This window comes from Periplaneta americana, chromosome 2 (assembly GCF_040183065.1).
Source record: "Periplaneta americana isolate PAMFEO1 chromosome 2, P.americana_PAMFEO1_priV1, whole genome shotgun sequence".
NCBI classification, from domain to species: Eukaryota; Metazoa; Arthropoda; class Insecta; order Blattodea; family Blattidae; genus Periplaneta; species Periplaneta americana.
The window spans coordinates 13,807,354-13,823,955 of NC_091118.1; the positions used below are offsets into that span (position 1 = coordinate 13,807,354).

A 16,602-nucleotide genomic window follows, 5' to 3' on the forward strand; every position below is an offset into this window, starting at 1 on the left:
TTTGGGAGTTTCTTTTTCATAAATTCCTTGAGTTTTTCTGATCTTTTAGGAGATGATGAGAAAAATGCAGCTAAACCCGACAGTGTTTTGAAAAAAATGCGGCATTCTGGAATGGATAAAGTAGTTTGTTGCAAAACTAAATTGAGAACATGGCCGTAACAATGGACAAATAGTGCTTGAGGATACTTTCCTTCAACTTTTTTTTAAGCCATTAATATTTCCCGCCATAACTGAAGCACCATCGTATGTCTGTGCAATTAACTTATTGCCGACATTGTATTCTGCTATAACACCTTCCACAAGCTGAAACCAAGCAGCAGCAGTTTTGCCCGAACTGATATTTGTGAATCCTATAAACCGTCCTTGAACATTGGCAGTACTATCGACGTATCTTAAAACAGTGGGCAATTGACTCTGATTAGAGCAGTCACTTGTTTCATCAACAACAATGGCCGCAAAAGGTGCTTCTTCTATTTCAGATTTTATGTTCTTTATCATAACCCCACTTATAGCAAATATTAAGTCATTATGAATTGCGGGAGAAGTACCACGGAATACTGTTGAACTCTCAAGATGATTGGCCAGTAAATGGTCAAATTCACTTAAGGAACTTAAATATTCAATATAATTTCCTCTATTGTCTGATTCCACACTCTCATTATGACCCCGAAAAGCCAATTCTTGTTTTCCTAGAAAGCAGACTGCGTTAATAAGATGCAGTAAAATCTCCCGATTTTTTTTTCCACAGGAGCATTGTGTTGGTTGATATGTAGAGCTTTTTGCTTATCTAGCTGTAAATCAATTCTTGTCTTCCCAAAGTTTGCAAAGTTCATGCTACTACAAATATGAGCTTTTGATTTGTCGTGTTTTAGGACTGCCGTTCGAAGGGAGTTGATATTAGAAAACTCTCTTTTGACCACACATTAGTTTCGCGGCTAAATAACAAACATGGCCAGCAAAATAGTTTAGACAATTTAGAACTACCACACAACCAATTCCACTTACCATATGATGTTGAAGTGAAATGGCGTGTGTACTCACGCTGTTTTTCTTTTACGTTCATGGACAAATTTAACTCAGGAGTTGGTCTTTCCATTTTCACAATTTCAAATTCCTCGTTGTATGTACGACGGTTAAAAGGCACTTTTAATAAACCTTCTATTACACAGTCATTTTCAACACAAACCTCTCCAGAAACTTGTTCTGCCATATTTTTCACAATATCACTTAATTGGGAAATTAAAAACTTAATAATTCACAATTAATATAACTCTTAGACACTCGAACAAATCACAAATTTAAAATACTGCACTGCAAGAACACAATTACATTCATGAGCTAGCGTGCTAAGCGTACTGTTGCTTCGCGCCTGCGAAGAAACCGATCACGAGAGCGGCAACTCGCCCAGCCTACAGTGCACGATGGAAACAGAAGGGAGAGGGGGGGGGATGGGCAGTTGTGCGACAGGACAGCGTGCGCGGTACGGTCACAGGCTACCTCACGTAGCAAGCGGTTTCTCCAGCGATGCCGCCTTGACAACTTGTTTCTTTTCGAGAGCATAGAGCGCACATAAATCTAACAATTACTTTAATTTTAATTACTGTGGTAAAACTAATAATACAAAATTATTACATTATGTTATATTATAAACTTTTTCTTTTCTAATTTCCTTGGGCTACCGCCGGTAGCCCCGGTCGTCCGCAAAATACGCCCCTGACGGGCTGTAGTGACATGCTTAATTCCATTCCGTTGTAAGAACATTTTAAATTCCACTGAAGTAAATTGTGTGCCATTATCAGTGGCTGCAGTTTATGGTAATTCATGTGTGGCTAAAAATGCGTCTGAGTGACACAATAACAGCTTGGGCATTTGTAGAGGAAAGCCGCACAACTTCCACCCATCTTGAAAAAGCATTCACTAAACTAAGATGTTTAGACTCTGGAATGAACCAGTGTAACATTCCAGGCGATACTATATTCATCTCACCTCATTTTGTTTTGATTGTACTTTTCTATACGCTATAAATCTATGTATGAGACCTAAAATAACTGTATAGTTCCTATAACGGACACCATATGCCTATTGTCAGTAATTGCTTTAAGGGCTTGTTCCATACTCTCTCTGCTCCGCTGCTTCGAGCGTAATTTTTCAAATAATTTAGGCTGTCATCTTCTGAAATAATGGAAAAGACTTAAAATTATGTATAATTAAATATTCGTGTTTAATACTGTATCTAAATTGTCCCCGGAAGTATAAGATTCAAATTTCCCCGCGAGTCAAAGTAACATATCGTAAACTGATACAAAAACTGTGCAACAGAATTCGCCACTATTCAACGTGGCGATAGCTAATGCATGCAGGTAACATGATCAGATTAGGTTAAACTCATTGTTTAAGCCTTAATTTCACAAAAGCTTAAGACAAGAGAACACATACTTATAAATCACAGAAACAACAAGCGTTCACATTCTACCTAGATCAACACAAATGACTACACAGACACTTGGATGCACTGATTTTTGTGCTATCTTGTACCATTATGCTGTACACAGCCTGCACACAACTTCTTACCATAAAAAGTATAAGGAGGCGACACGAATCTCCCAGCAACACTTGCAAAAGTTTAACATTATCCAAATTCCCCCCGCTATTCAAACTACCCCGGTGTACCCTATGACCTATAGGTGAATTCAGAAACGCGTACAGTATAGTGTTAGTTTGTGAGAACTGAGTGCAAGGGAAAAAGACATTTGGGGAGGCCGAGACGTTGAAGGGAGGATAATATTAAAATGGATTTTAGGCAGGCCGGGTTCTCTAAAAGCCATTTGTAAGTAAGTGCACTGCCCGCTGTTTGTTGTGGGTGTTTTTATTGTCTAGAGAACTTGTTTCCCTAAATATTTACTTGATTCTTCATACTGATTATGCCTATGAGGAAACTCAAGGTCATGAAATTGCACAAGTACGCCCGTGAAAGTAATTCGTTGTCACCAGCAACATGGTTTAGGCCTTACGACTTGTTCCAGCCTCTTATGTGAACATCTATTCGTTGGTCTTCGTCTTCCTCTCTCCGCTTGTGGTCTTATGCAGACGTGGTACGCTACGACTGAAAATAAGGAAGCCACAACCACTGGAAGGGGCTGGTGGAAGGACGGTGTGCTGGGCTGTGCAGTGGCGGACTGTAGACTGTAGGATGTTCTGTTTATAAGTATCTTTTAAGTAATAAACATGTTCAACACGATTTATAGCATTATCCGTCGTTATATAGTTCATAAATAGCTCACGGGAAATGGATTCCCATACGGAATTCATATGGGACAATGTTTCCGATATCAAATCTTGGACACCCTATGCAACACAGGACACCTGGCAACGTTACTTGTAACTCACATCAGAAACGACCTTAATCTGCTGCCAACAATAATGAGCTTTCAGAAGTTCTCTAAATGTTATAACATAAGTAACCGGACTCTTTAGTGAGATATCATAGAACAGAAGTTGCAGGCGTACCACATTGCAAACTGGAAGTGGACCTCGAAAATATACGTAGGCTATAGGCAGGTGCCATGTCTAACATAGGCCTAATATTTTGCGAATAGGCACAACTTCTTAGAGAACTGAGTTTTTTCAAGCCCGTCATTTTTCACTCCTAAGTTCATGCTCGTGTTATGTAGGGCTACACCGATTGAGTGGGGTAGTTGGGACGGGGGCACACACGGAAGAAGGTTTTTAGATAAGCTTTTTGCAATGTGCCAAATGTCAAATTGATTGTCCACCATTCGTATTTGGTCCTCATGAATTTCCTAATTCCTCTATTGCGGTCCGACAGAGAGAGGGTAATGTTCATTTTTCTTTTAGGCGATCTAGAACTTTTTCGCATGCTGCTTTTTCAAGATTGCCTACAATTAGGCCCTTTTACAGGACTATGAAGTCTGTAGGATTATCTGAATCGAGGTCCATTACACTGTAAGTCACATATTTTGCACTGTAACCAGGTGAGTCAAATTGGTCATCACCGCGATTCGCACGTTTTTATCTTTTAGGGAATTGATAAGTTGTTCATGAATGTGAAAATAACTACACCTACTGTTGGTTCTACGAATTTTGAAATTATTTTATAAAATGTTTCTTGCCGATGAAATATAGTTGTAAAGTTTTTGAAAAATTTTCAAACAATTTGCATCTTATACCTGATGAATTAGACTTTAAAGTTTCTTCTTCTATTTGAAAAGATCTAAGTGAGTTTATGGCTCACTCACATCTGATTCACCACACACATTTCTTAGCGTCTCGCAACCTATCTCACACTGCACAGCTTTGTTTATATTAGGTTTCTGTGAATTTTCAGCCTCATCGAGAACTACACATACGTCAATATTTTCAGCTATAGGTGCATCACTGCAACTTGCTATTACTTCTTCGACGATCTTTTTTCATTTATAAGCAGAGGGGCGCTTAGTATTAGAACTATCTTGGGGAGATTCTCCTTTCAAAAATAAGGGACAACAGTTTTCTTCATTTTCATAGAAGTTCTATTGTCTTTCATTAAACATCTTTTTAGTAGAGACGATTCTTCACAATTAATTTCATGGAAATGATTAGAACACACAACAGCAGTTTTCGATGGTGTAAAATCTTTTCTGTTTATTTTCTTCGCCCATGTTTTAAATATTTACGATGACTTTTCTTTGCTCGGAAATACATGAAATGATACCCTTTCTCCATGTTCTGCTTTTGTTCTTCCCTCTGAACACGAAAAATCACAACACCACGGCATTTTAAACTGTATTACAATACAATTTTTTCTGTTTAGTCTACTGTAGTTCAAAATCGTTCATATAAAAGAAAATAGCCCTACATAAAACCACAACTTTGGTATGTGCTGTTTTATGATTAAATGAAAAGCTAAATATAACTTCACTCAATCACAACTAAGTCCGAAATTCTGTTCACGTGTATTACGAAGCGAGAAGATTATTTAATACAAAGCGCTGCACTCGGGATGTTCTCGGCCTGCTACGCAATCACACCAGTTCAGTGGCTGTGACTCATAAGTATTTGTGCGGAATCAGTAACTCGCGAACCATGCCTCGCATTGACATGCGGTAAATGACATTCTACTTAGATTGAAAAACGTGTTTGATTAAAGCCAACTTAATTTTATCGCGGATTGCTCCTTTAAGACACTGGAAAAGATTCAAAAACGGGCTCTTAAGGTTTTGTCGGAAAAATTCACCATTAAAATGGGACACACTCACGGACAGGAGAACGCGAATTCGATTGTGCGCACTGTTCAAAACATACAGAGGTGAGCCTGCCTGGAGAGAAATAAAAAATAGGTTGCAGCCGCCAAATTACTCTTCAAGGAACGACCACTCATATAAATTGAGGGAAAGAAGGCAGAGGACGGACACTGGAAAGTTTTCTTTTCTCAATCGTACTATCAGGGACTGGAATGCTTTACCTGCAGACTTACTATAGGCTTTACGAACAACCAAAAATGTATTTAAAAATAGGCTTAAGGACCTTACTAATAGACGGTAATTATACACAGTATTTAAAGGGTGTAAATGATATGTTGTTATTGAAGTGTTGCATCAGTGAAGAATTATGTTGTGTCAGTGAAGTGTGTTGTATCAGTGAAGAAGTATGTCGTGTCAGTGAAGTGTGCTGTGTAAGTGAAACGTGTTCCTGTCAGTGAAGCTTTATAGTTTTATAGTGGCAGTGCATAGTATTTGAACAGTGAAATGTTTTTGAAGTGTTAGTGAAATCAGGATAGAATCAGTGAAATGTGTCGTAGTTCCAGTGCAGTGAGTGAGTTGACAGCGAAATGAGTTTAATTTGAAAGGTACTTGTGCAGATATGAACATATCATACTCGTGGGTTTCAGTTCGATCTTAGTTTTAAGATACAAAATAGATTTATTTCAAATGTTATTTTAAGTGATCGTTTCATTTAATTTAGTATATTCCCTGTTGTTGTTGTTATTATTATTAATTATTGTTAGTATTAATTATTAGTATTATTATTAATTGCATTTTTAATTAATAAGTTTATTATTGTCTTTATTGAGTGTAATTAGTTACCACTGCCACCGGGTATATACCCATTGCAGTGTGAATAAATACATACATATTAGACTGTGGTATAGGCAGGTGCCATGTCTAACATAGACCTAATGTTTTGCAAATAGGCCTAACTTGTTGCAGAACTAAGTTTCTTCAAGACTGTCAATTTTTCACTCCCAGATTCACACCGACTGAGAGTGGGAGTTGGGGGCACAAACGGTAGAAACTCTTGTCCATACCACATACTGACGTCAGCAGTGGAGGTGAATGCAAAGAATAAATCAGGCTCAATTACGTCTGATGTTAATTATGTATACTATGTAGGATGCCTGAATGCCAAAAAATATCTCAGGGGTGTGCAATGACCTCTGTATTATAAATGTAAATATTTGATCTCCTAGACAGGGATGTACAGGGAAACGCCTTCGCCTCTTGATAGGGCTATGTTAGGCCTAGTAGGGAGGCTAAGTTTTCGTCTTCCGATATCAGAAGATCTAAATTCTGGTTAACTTCACGCTTACCCCTTTACAATATGGCGGTCACAAAGTACATGACGGTAAACTGTGTTTGAGCTTTTCAAGTTAACAGTGGCGTAATGCAAGTCAATTTCGAGTTGGTGCAGGGCCATTCATGTGACCGGAAATGTTTTTCTTCTGATAGATATTACGAATAAATATAGGCCTAAAAATGGCCATAGTATTGATGTGCATGTGAGCAGCAGGAACAATAGCAGCAGCCAGTGGCGTAACAAGGTCATCGGAAAGTGTCGGGAGACATACTTACTGTGCTTGAAATTGTCCAGATGAGATTCTGAAAGATCAGTGGCGTATCACAATCAGGCAATAACAATAATACGGTATGTTTTAAAGGGACAGTGACACCAACATGAACAATTTTCCCATATTTTTATTTGAACATTTTGTATAGTAATTAATTTAAAAAAAAATAATAGAGGTAATCCAATACTACGATGATAATAATAATAATAATAATAATAATAATAATAATAATAATAATAATAATAATAATAATAATAATAATGACAATAATGTTCACAAGGTATCAGTGGCGTGTCAAGCTTCAAACACAACAAAGCCACACAACACGAGAGTAACGACAGCCTAGAGAAATGAAGTAACACCATAACACGCAAAGCATTGATGCCAACACAACATATTCCCGCTGGTTACTGTGAAATAATGGTATTACAGTCGTGTTGGCAGGCCTGAGCGTGCTCAGCCCTGCAGCATGGCCGCCACTGCTGTGCGCCCCCACCGACGCGCCAGGTCCAGGGCCGTACGTCCCTCCTTATTCCTCGCCCCCCGCTCAGCGCCATGCTGCAACAGCAGCTGCACCACTGGGGCGCGGCCATTACATGCTGCACAGTGCAGTGCAGTCCACTGGTGTGCATCAGGCTCGTTGGGCCGCGCCCCAGCTGCCAGCAGCAGCTCACACACTGTCAGGTGCCCACGGTATGCAGCCTCATGCAGAGCAGTGCACCCAGATAGTCGCTCCTTCACATCCAGCTGCACCCCGGCAGCCAGGAGCGCCCTGCACGCATCCTGGTGGTCTTCACGTGCTGCCAGCCACAAGGGTGTGCGGCCATCATGATCCACGGCGTTCACCTGGCTGCCTGCATCCAGGAGCAGCTGCACCCTGTGTGTGTCCCCCCGCTCCGCTGCCCGGTGTAGCTCAGTCCTGCCTTCGCTGTCCTTCTGCTGCAGGTTGTGCCCGACCTCAGCCGCAGCTCTGTGCTTCTACAGCAGACAAAACAATCTGGTGAGAGGAAGCTCAGTCAGCTAGGTGACAGTTCACTAGGCTGAGAGAAGCTGATGGCAGTAGTAGTGACAGTAGCCATAACTAGAGTAATATTAGTAGTACTGACAGTAGCCATAACTACAGTAATGGCAGTTGTAGTGACAGTAGCCATAACTACAGTAATGTCAGTAGTAGTATCAGTAGCCATAACTATAGTAATGTCAATAGTAGTGACAGTAGCCATAACTACAGTAATGTCAGTAGTAGTGACAGTAGCCATAACTACAATAATGTGAGTAGTAGTGACAATATCCATAACTACAGTAATGTCAGTAGTAGTGACAGTAGCCATAAATAGAGTAACGTCAGTAGTACCCTATTAGTAGTAATAGAAGTAGTGGGAGTATTAATAGTGGTAGCTATTAGTAGTAATAGAAGTAGTGGGAGTATTAATAATGGTAGTAGTAGTAGTGGTAATAGTAGTAGCGGTTATAGTGGCAGTTCCAATCTGAAAACTCAAATTAAGTTTGCTCTCCAACTGCAGCTGGTCGCAATCAGTGTTGTAACAGTTTGTATCAATCATTGCTCAGTAACTGTAACCATGGCAACAGCTCACACTTACTGCTGTCTTCTGGCGCTCCGCTTGCAGTTCGTCTGCCATTTTCTTCAGTTCCTCCCCCTTCGCTTGCAGTTCTTCTCGCAGAGCCCGCAGTGCTTCCTCCTTACTCTGTAATTAAAAACAAATCTGGTTGAGAAGAACCTCAGATGCCGATAACTTGACTAGAAACATGACTATGAAGATGATCACGATGATTTTATAATATTAATCATAATAATATTATAACTATTATTGTTTTCATCATTATTAAAATGTGCAATATCTGAATGGATGTGGTAAACTCCCTCATAACTGTAACCATGGTAACAGCTCACACTTACTTCTTCCAGCTGGCGCCTCATCTCCCGCCCAGCCTCCAGTTCTTGTCTCAGCTTCCCCAGCTGATCCTGGTAACTCTGTAATATAAACAATTCTAGATTAGAGAAGGTTCAGCTGGTTAGGTGATAGTCTGACTTGAAGCAACAGGTTTCATGAAGGAATCAAGCTGATGGCCGGTATACAGCATCAGGAAATGGGACAACAGCTACCAACGTATAATTTTTGGATAAAGACTTTCAGATAAAACTTCTCATCAGTCTATTATTTTCCCTAAAGAGTTAAATAAATGTTATGAGCCCTCAAATTAATTGGACATCTGCAGGAAGTTAATCTTCATTTTCATTATGAAGTTATAAGAAATGGCAAGCCCTAAATGAAATAGGCCATGGATCACCTAACTACCGAGACTTTCATAAGCCCTCAAAAAAAAGAGAAAACAAAAAACAAAACAAAAAAAAATCCATATAGGCTACGATCGGAAAAAAATATGATTTTACTGAAAATCAGTCGATAACAGCCAAATTCTAATGTATCGTACCTGCAAGACGAGAAATCGGAATATGCAAACATACTTTCCAATTTATTCTATTTTGGTTCTTAGACGTGCCTTCCTTATTGATATCTTTCAAACACTCAAACACTTCGAAATGTGGTTTGCAAGACCAACATGAAAACATAGTGTAATAAGTGCCCAAGCTAGAACCAGCAGATTTGGAATTAAACTTGATTTCTGGTTGACATCACGCCACAAAAAATAATCATTAATTCTATTGTATTACATAAGCCGTTGAGAAGTAAAGTGGTACAACGCGAATTTATGAATGTTCGAGTAATTAAAGTTTGGGTTTGGTTGCATTTAAAAATAGTCGTTGATTTTTTCACCACGTTTTCCTCAAATAGAACATAAATGTATGTTAATAAGCCATTGTTGTTTTATTTTATATTCCATCCCTCTGCTCTTTACATGACACCTCAAGGCGTCGCGACCCATACTTTGAGAACCACTGGTCTAGACCTGCCCTCACTTTATGTAACTCAGATTTTCATGATTAGCTTTCTCCTCACCTAATTCACTCTAAACTAGTCACTGTCCTTGGACTCTTGTCACTTAAGCATGATTTACATCTTACTGCTTTTAACTCTACTTCCTAGCTTCTTCTGTCGTAACTTGATGCTTTTCCAGAATGAATATCTGGCTGGAAAATACGCTAGCTCACAAACATTTACACGGTCCTATCTCCTTTTTCATTTCTTAACTGTTTATAACAGTGGAATATCTTAAAAACAGTTCTTTCATATTACTTCTTTAGCAGGAGTAGTCCATTATTTCTTTTCATCTTTACTTGGGTTGACATAACCTTTGTTTTTTAAAGAACTAGCATTGGAGGATCCAATTACACAGGACAAGGACAACACATCATGTCACACGTACGTCTTATCAAATGTGGTTTGTAGACAGCTGCCTGTATCACCGCTCGTGCCTGCACTGAAGGCAGAGGTATTCACCAGTTGTTCAGAGATTCAGTCTCTGGAGTCCTGACATCCCATTCCTTTGGAAGCTGCTAGTAAAATCAACCGGCTTATCGCTTTGACTGAGCATTAATGTTGTACACGTTCAACTTGTCATTGAGTGTGTTTTAGTCAATGGGAATTCAAAATAAGACGCTAGTGAAATAAATAAGCAGCTTCATTAGAAAATATAGCCAGCAAATTGACTGGCGAATAAGGAAGCTTGTTCAAAGCAAATACAAGCAGCACCATATAAATCACACTTTAGCTATCCCCTCACCTAACCCACTCAAACCTTCTCACTGTCCTCGGCCTCCTGTCACTTAGCTATCGCCATCTTCGTCTTTCAGATATTGCCAGTACGGTTACTGTCGCTACATTGTGAAATGTGGGCTAATGGAGTACCCATATTTATCACTCAATTAAGTACCCATTTCAACACACCTTAGCATCTGCATGTCTGCCTATTTTAAAGTTTTTCCTGCTTACTGGTCCGATCTTCAATGTACCCTCAACTGCCCAATTACTGTGCCTGTAACCATGGTAACAGCTCATCACTCACTTTTTCCTGCTGGAGCCGCAACTGGTGCTCTCCTTCATATTTCTGCCTCAGTTCTGCTTTCTCCTGTAACCACAAAGGAATCAGGTTCAGACGTAGCCCAGTCAGTAAGGTGGCAGTGCGATGAGAAACAGAATAACTCACAACCAACTACTAAATGTATTGTACTAAACAACACGACACTTCTAATTCTATCTTCGCATTTTGTACGTGGCTTCTAGTTGGTCTTAACTCTTTTTCAATTTTCCTTGTCGCTTATTTTCTGAACGCCTGATATGAGAAAATACTTCTGTGGAATAAAACCTTAACTGTGATCCAATCTAAGGTGTTCAGCAGTAACTGTAAATATGGCAACAGCGGATCTCTTACCCTTTCCGATTCTTCTTTCAGCTTTTCCAGTTCAGCCTGTGTTTCTCTTAATTCCCTCTCTCTCAGCTTCAATTTCTCCTTCAGCTCCTCAATGTTGTTGCTGCTCCCTACTTTTTCCTCTTCCTTCCTTGCCTCCAGGCCATGCAGGGACCGCGAGTCCAACCTCTCCTTGAGGACCCTCACCTCCTCTATGAGAGGAAGGAGAAGTCGGACCTGTCCCTCCAGGGTCTTCACTCGCTGCTTGAGGTCGGGAATAGGATTGGGTTTTGCCATCCTGCACACCAGAAAGCAAGAAAACAGTGAAACCTACAAATACTATTCACAAGTCACTGCTGACCTTCTTCCGTTAACACGTACTCCAATGATCTTACAGAAACTGCAATGAATGAGTGGCAATGCAGTTTTCAAGGTCATTTCTGTCCATCAAGTACTTCGCTTCGCTCAAATATTTTACCGAGTACATAAAAATTTCTTCTCAAAGTACTGGTTCAGAATAATAATACAGCTTCACTGACAGACTAATGTCAAGGGTACCCTCAGAATATCGTACAAGTGGGGACAGATTAGATTCGTTTTCACTTTTAGATAAATCACATCTAGGTTACTTTAACATTTACTATTGATTTTCTTTTGTTTGCAATTCAGTAAAAACTTGATATGTAGACAGTTGCAACAAATTTACAAGTTCATGACCGCGGAAAACAACAGTTGCTCATTTACACATGTTGGAATCTCATCAGTGTTAGAACAATATCATAATCAGCACGGCCTGACGTTGCTAGCAAGTTACTTTTAATCTGAGAAGTTGCAGGCATTGTTAATAAATACATAAATCCTAATGATTGATTTCTGGTTGTAAGACTCACAGTTTCTAAGATCAATTTTGTCATTTTTGGACTTGTTTTCTTTTTAGGTTAATTTTTTTTTCAATTTTGGTAGTATATTCTTGGCCATTTTTGCGACTTTTGATATCAATTTTGATTTTTTTAATTAACTTCAATACAATTGAATTTTATTTATTTTGTACTTCACTTGCCGTCCTCATTTACAACAAAGGTAGGATGGAATATATTTTTCATGAAAGCGCATTCGATTACTATAGATGTTAACAGTATTTGTAAGACCAAATGCTCTACCAGTGGTACGTTCCATTCTAGCCTTCTGCTACTTCAAAAGCCGCCATTTCGGTTGCAACTTTGAAATTTCAAATGGAAAGGGAGTCATGTACGTAGGCCTACTCAAAATGGAACGGAGAAAATATAATATGTAATATATAACATATTAAAGAAAACCATTTTCGATTACTATAGTTGTTAACAGTATTTGTAAGACCAAATGCTCTACGATTCTAGCCCTCAGCTATCTCAAAAGTTGCCATTTTGAATGCAACTTTGAAATTTTGAAGGGAAAGGGGATCATGTATGTACTCAAAATCTTGTGAAATTTTCTGAAAAAATACATGGTACAATCTGTTTTGAGATATATCTAATCGTTTTCAAGTTATTTAAAGATAACTGACATAATGACACAAACATCAGTTACTGCATCTTCAGGTATTTTGTAACATGGTACAGTACTAAGGAGTTTTGGAAAAGGTATTTTTATCCAATTCCTCTAATTAACTTTTCCTGCTTTACTGTTTGGTTAACCTGTGACAGTTTGAATGCATTGTTGTGATTATTTGAAGCTTTCCTGTAACAAATTTCTTGATTTTCGTGATGACATTATCGACAGAGGAAAGAATTGATATCGTTCCTCATTCTGGTGGGTTCAGCCACAGACATGTTGCAGCAGACCCACATTCTGGTTCGTGTTCAAATATAACGATAAGCAGAAAGCAATGAAGGAGCGGCCAGAGAGAATGATTGTTGCAATGCTCTGTGACTGCGTAACGCACAGGAACGCCGTGCAGTGGGCAGTCAAACAGCACGACGATACTGGATTCTGAAAGCTTTCGTGACGAAATTTTCTATTAAATGGTTTCGTATGAGCTTTACTTTCATATGACATGGAGACAAGTATTTAACAAAAGAAAAAGATTCGTCCCAGACTGTTAAGTTACACAAAATATGCCATATTTCAGACTATCAACATTTCTTCAATATTCATGGCCAAGCGTCACTCTAAATATGCTGGATTTAAACTTGAAATGGCTACGTTGGCTAATCGACCTCCAGCAGCCCAGCCTCTGACACATTTCCCTGTACACAGAGGTGGTGGAGGGGGTTCCTTCTCTGCACACCGGGTTCGACTCCGAGGCAGGTCGGCTATTAACACGCAACAGACAGCTGATACAGTGAGCCGCTTAGCACCTACCTTTCGTGACGTCATTGTTTAACTGTTCGAATGGCGGGAGTGTAGACTACATTTGGAGGAATAAATGTATGAATATACACAGCTCAGTGTTTCCATGGTAACTGAAACTAAAAGGAAACACATTCTCGGAGCAGAAATATTTTATGCTTCCGAAATGTCCTGCTTAGAAACTGAGAGTTGCTTTGTGACTTGGTGCTTCCATTTTCGGAGCTGAAATGTGTTTCAAGATCGAGTGTGGCTTTAATTTTCATTTAAGTAGCATTGCAGATGCGATCCTTGCCAATAGGCATGTTTTACGTTCTTTGAAAGTGAACATAACATTGAGAATTTTTTACGTGAAAAGAAAGTCCAAAAATCAAATTAGTGACTTTGACAGTTCTGTAATCTGCATTCAAGATTGCATTCCAATTTCTAGAAAAGCGACAGCAGTTTGTTGTGGCTAATCACTAGATAATTTAGTGCACTTGGTTTGAATATTTTTTGCTCGAAACTATGAAATGTTCGTAATTTTAAATTCAGAACATCTATCAATACAGAAGGTGGTTATAGTTGCAATTCAACAATGTTTAAGACTTTACTGACTCAGGTAGCAAAAAATATTGGCCACCCCTATTTATGTATCCAACTGCACTGCGATTATGACGTGTTGCTTCATCTTCCGGCTCTCACATCATCTAACACAAAACAATTTTACAAATTATTTCCTTCCTAAGTTCAGCGACCTCAAAGCAATCAGGAAGCACTACCGACAACTGAATGCTGGACACGTTATTCTTCTGCTTCAATACAAAACTATAACAACCGCACATACGAAATTAACGTAAGTTAGGTATAGCCAACGAAAGACAGTGCAGGTCTGCCAACACTGGCAATTTGAATAAGGTATCATAATGTGTGGTATCATATAGGCCTATGATCTTCATGATGACATAGAAATCATGAATTATGGGAGTGCAGAGTTCCTTATCAGTAGCCAGTACCACCGACGAAATAGGAGAAGCAGGAATTCCAGCCGCCATTCTCTGTCAGTTCCAAACTGTTGTTAGCCTGTATCATTATGAAGAAAAAGAAGAAGAAGAAGAAGAAGAAGAAGAAGCTGTTGTTACACAGTCAGAACTTACCTTGTGAATTGAAAATGAAGTTATGTTAACAGTGAGCGAAACGAAGAACGGTGCTACCAACAGTGACGGAGTTCCGGTCAGTTCCGAACACAATCGTCCACAGACTTTGTACACGGAGACAAAAGTGAAGAAGTTCGAACCAAAAACCACTTGGTTGAAAACGAGAATGAGTAGTGATGCAGCCCTGCTTCTGAGGAGTTATATAGTGCCTTATCTACCGGTTAACAAACAGCCAGATAAAGCTGTGAGACAGCTTACACAAGCAAGGAAGAGTGGATCATACAAGTGGCGCTTGAAGACAACCAATAGGAGAAAGGATTGTTATTATTATTAAATAAAGTTGCAATGTAACCATAAGATAACTCAATGATTTTCATCTTAAAATAATTATTGATAAGATATCAGTAGAGATAAATCACGTGACAGGTACCACAAGGCAAGAGCTTGTTATCGTGTCCAGAGGTTGCACAACAATCCACTCACCGTGTGATAAAGGTTCTGTCTTTCGTAATTAATTAGTGCACGAAATCTCATTTCTATGAACACATTTTCTTCGTTCCGATTAAATACATTAAAACTCAAAGAACGAATGGCAGGAAATTATGTTTATTGCAGATATGAAATGCGATGTCAACAACAACAATGGCCAAAACTCACAACCACAACTCAGATATAACACTCCTTCCCTCTCAGATGATTCATACATGATTCTGTAATTGATCTACATTCCGTTTTTTAATATTAATATATTTTTATAATTTAATTCACAGAGATAGATTCCCATATATTTCGAAATTACTGCAGCTATACAGGTAAGATTTCGGGAGAAGATTTTTGACTAAACACAATTTCCAAGGTTAAGAGATTGTCTCACGGGAGAATTATTATTATTATTATTATTATTATTATTATTATTATTATTATTATTATTATTATTATTATTAATATGGAAACCATTTGGTTTGATCTGATCCTTCCTGTAAGCAGCTCCCCTGGTGTAGATCCATTGACATTCGTGGCAGTGTGTTGCCTCAGCAAGAATCTTGATAATCGAACTTCCCAAGACCAATAGAATCTTCTCACCGAGTTCTCCACTTCACCAACTTGGTGTTTGCCTGATCCATTAGAAGATGGTATGTACGCGGCTGTAGTGACATGTTTAATTCCATTCCGTTTTATGAACATATTGAATTCCATTGAAGTAAATTGTGTGCCATTATCAGTGACTGCAGTTGATGGCAATTTATGTGTGGCTAAAAATGCGTCTGAGTTCTAGAGTAACGGCTTGGGTATCTGTAGAGGAAAGCCGCACAACTTCCACCCATCTTGAAAAAGCATTCACTAAAACTAAGAAGTTTAGACTCTGGAATGAACCAGTGTAACATTCCTGGCGATACTATATTCATCTCACCTGCTTTTGTTTTCATTGTATATTTTCTATAAGATATAAACATATGTATGAGACCTGAAATAACTGTACAGCTCCTATAACAGACACCATATTGTAAGTCATTCCTTTAAGGGCTTGTTCCAAACTCTCTCTACTCCGCTGCTTCGAGCATAATATTTCAAATAATGTAGGCTATCATCTTTTGAAATAATGGAAATGTCTTAAAGTCGTGTTTAATTAAATATTCGTGTTTAATACTGTATCCAAATTGCCTCCCGGAAATATATTCAAATTTCCCCGCGCGTTAACAAAAAGATATCGTAAAATGATACAAAAACTATGCAACAGAATGCGCCACTGTTCAACGAGACGATAGCTAATGCAAGCAGGTAACATGATCAGGTTGTGTTAAACTCATTGTTTACGCCTTAATTTCACAAAAGCTTAAGACAAGAGAACACATACTTATAATTCACAGAAAAAACGAGAGTTCATTTCCTACCTAGATCAAGACAAATGACTACACAGACACCTGGATTCACTGATTTCTCTGCTAACTTGTACCATTATGCTGTACA

At 38.8% G+C, this 16,602-nt stretch overlaps 1 protein-coding gene across 4 annotated transcripts in view; it reads right to left on the reverse strand.

The window, feature by feature from the left end:
- The window catches only part of LOC138713572 (ankyrin repeat domain-containing protein 23-like), a 163,418-nt gene that overhangs the window by 91,680 nt on the left and 55,136 nt on the right, over positions 1-16,602 (reverse strand). For 2 of the 4 annotated variants that reach the window (XM_069845759.1, XM_069845750.1), the window contains exon 4: positions 8,763-8,837. In XM_069845759.1, coding sequence (XP_069701860.1) covers positions 8,763-8,837 — 75 coding nt within the window. Of the gene's footprint in view, positions 1-8,762; positions 8,838-10,831; positions 10,895-11,197; positions 14,602-14,634; positions 14,882-16,602 lie in introns of those variants that run through there. The other 2 variants (XM_069845774.1, XM_069845767.1) reach the window with 2 other exon arrangements.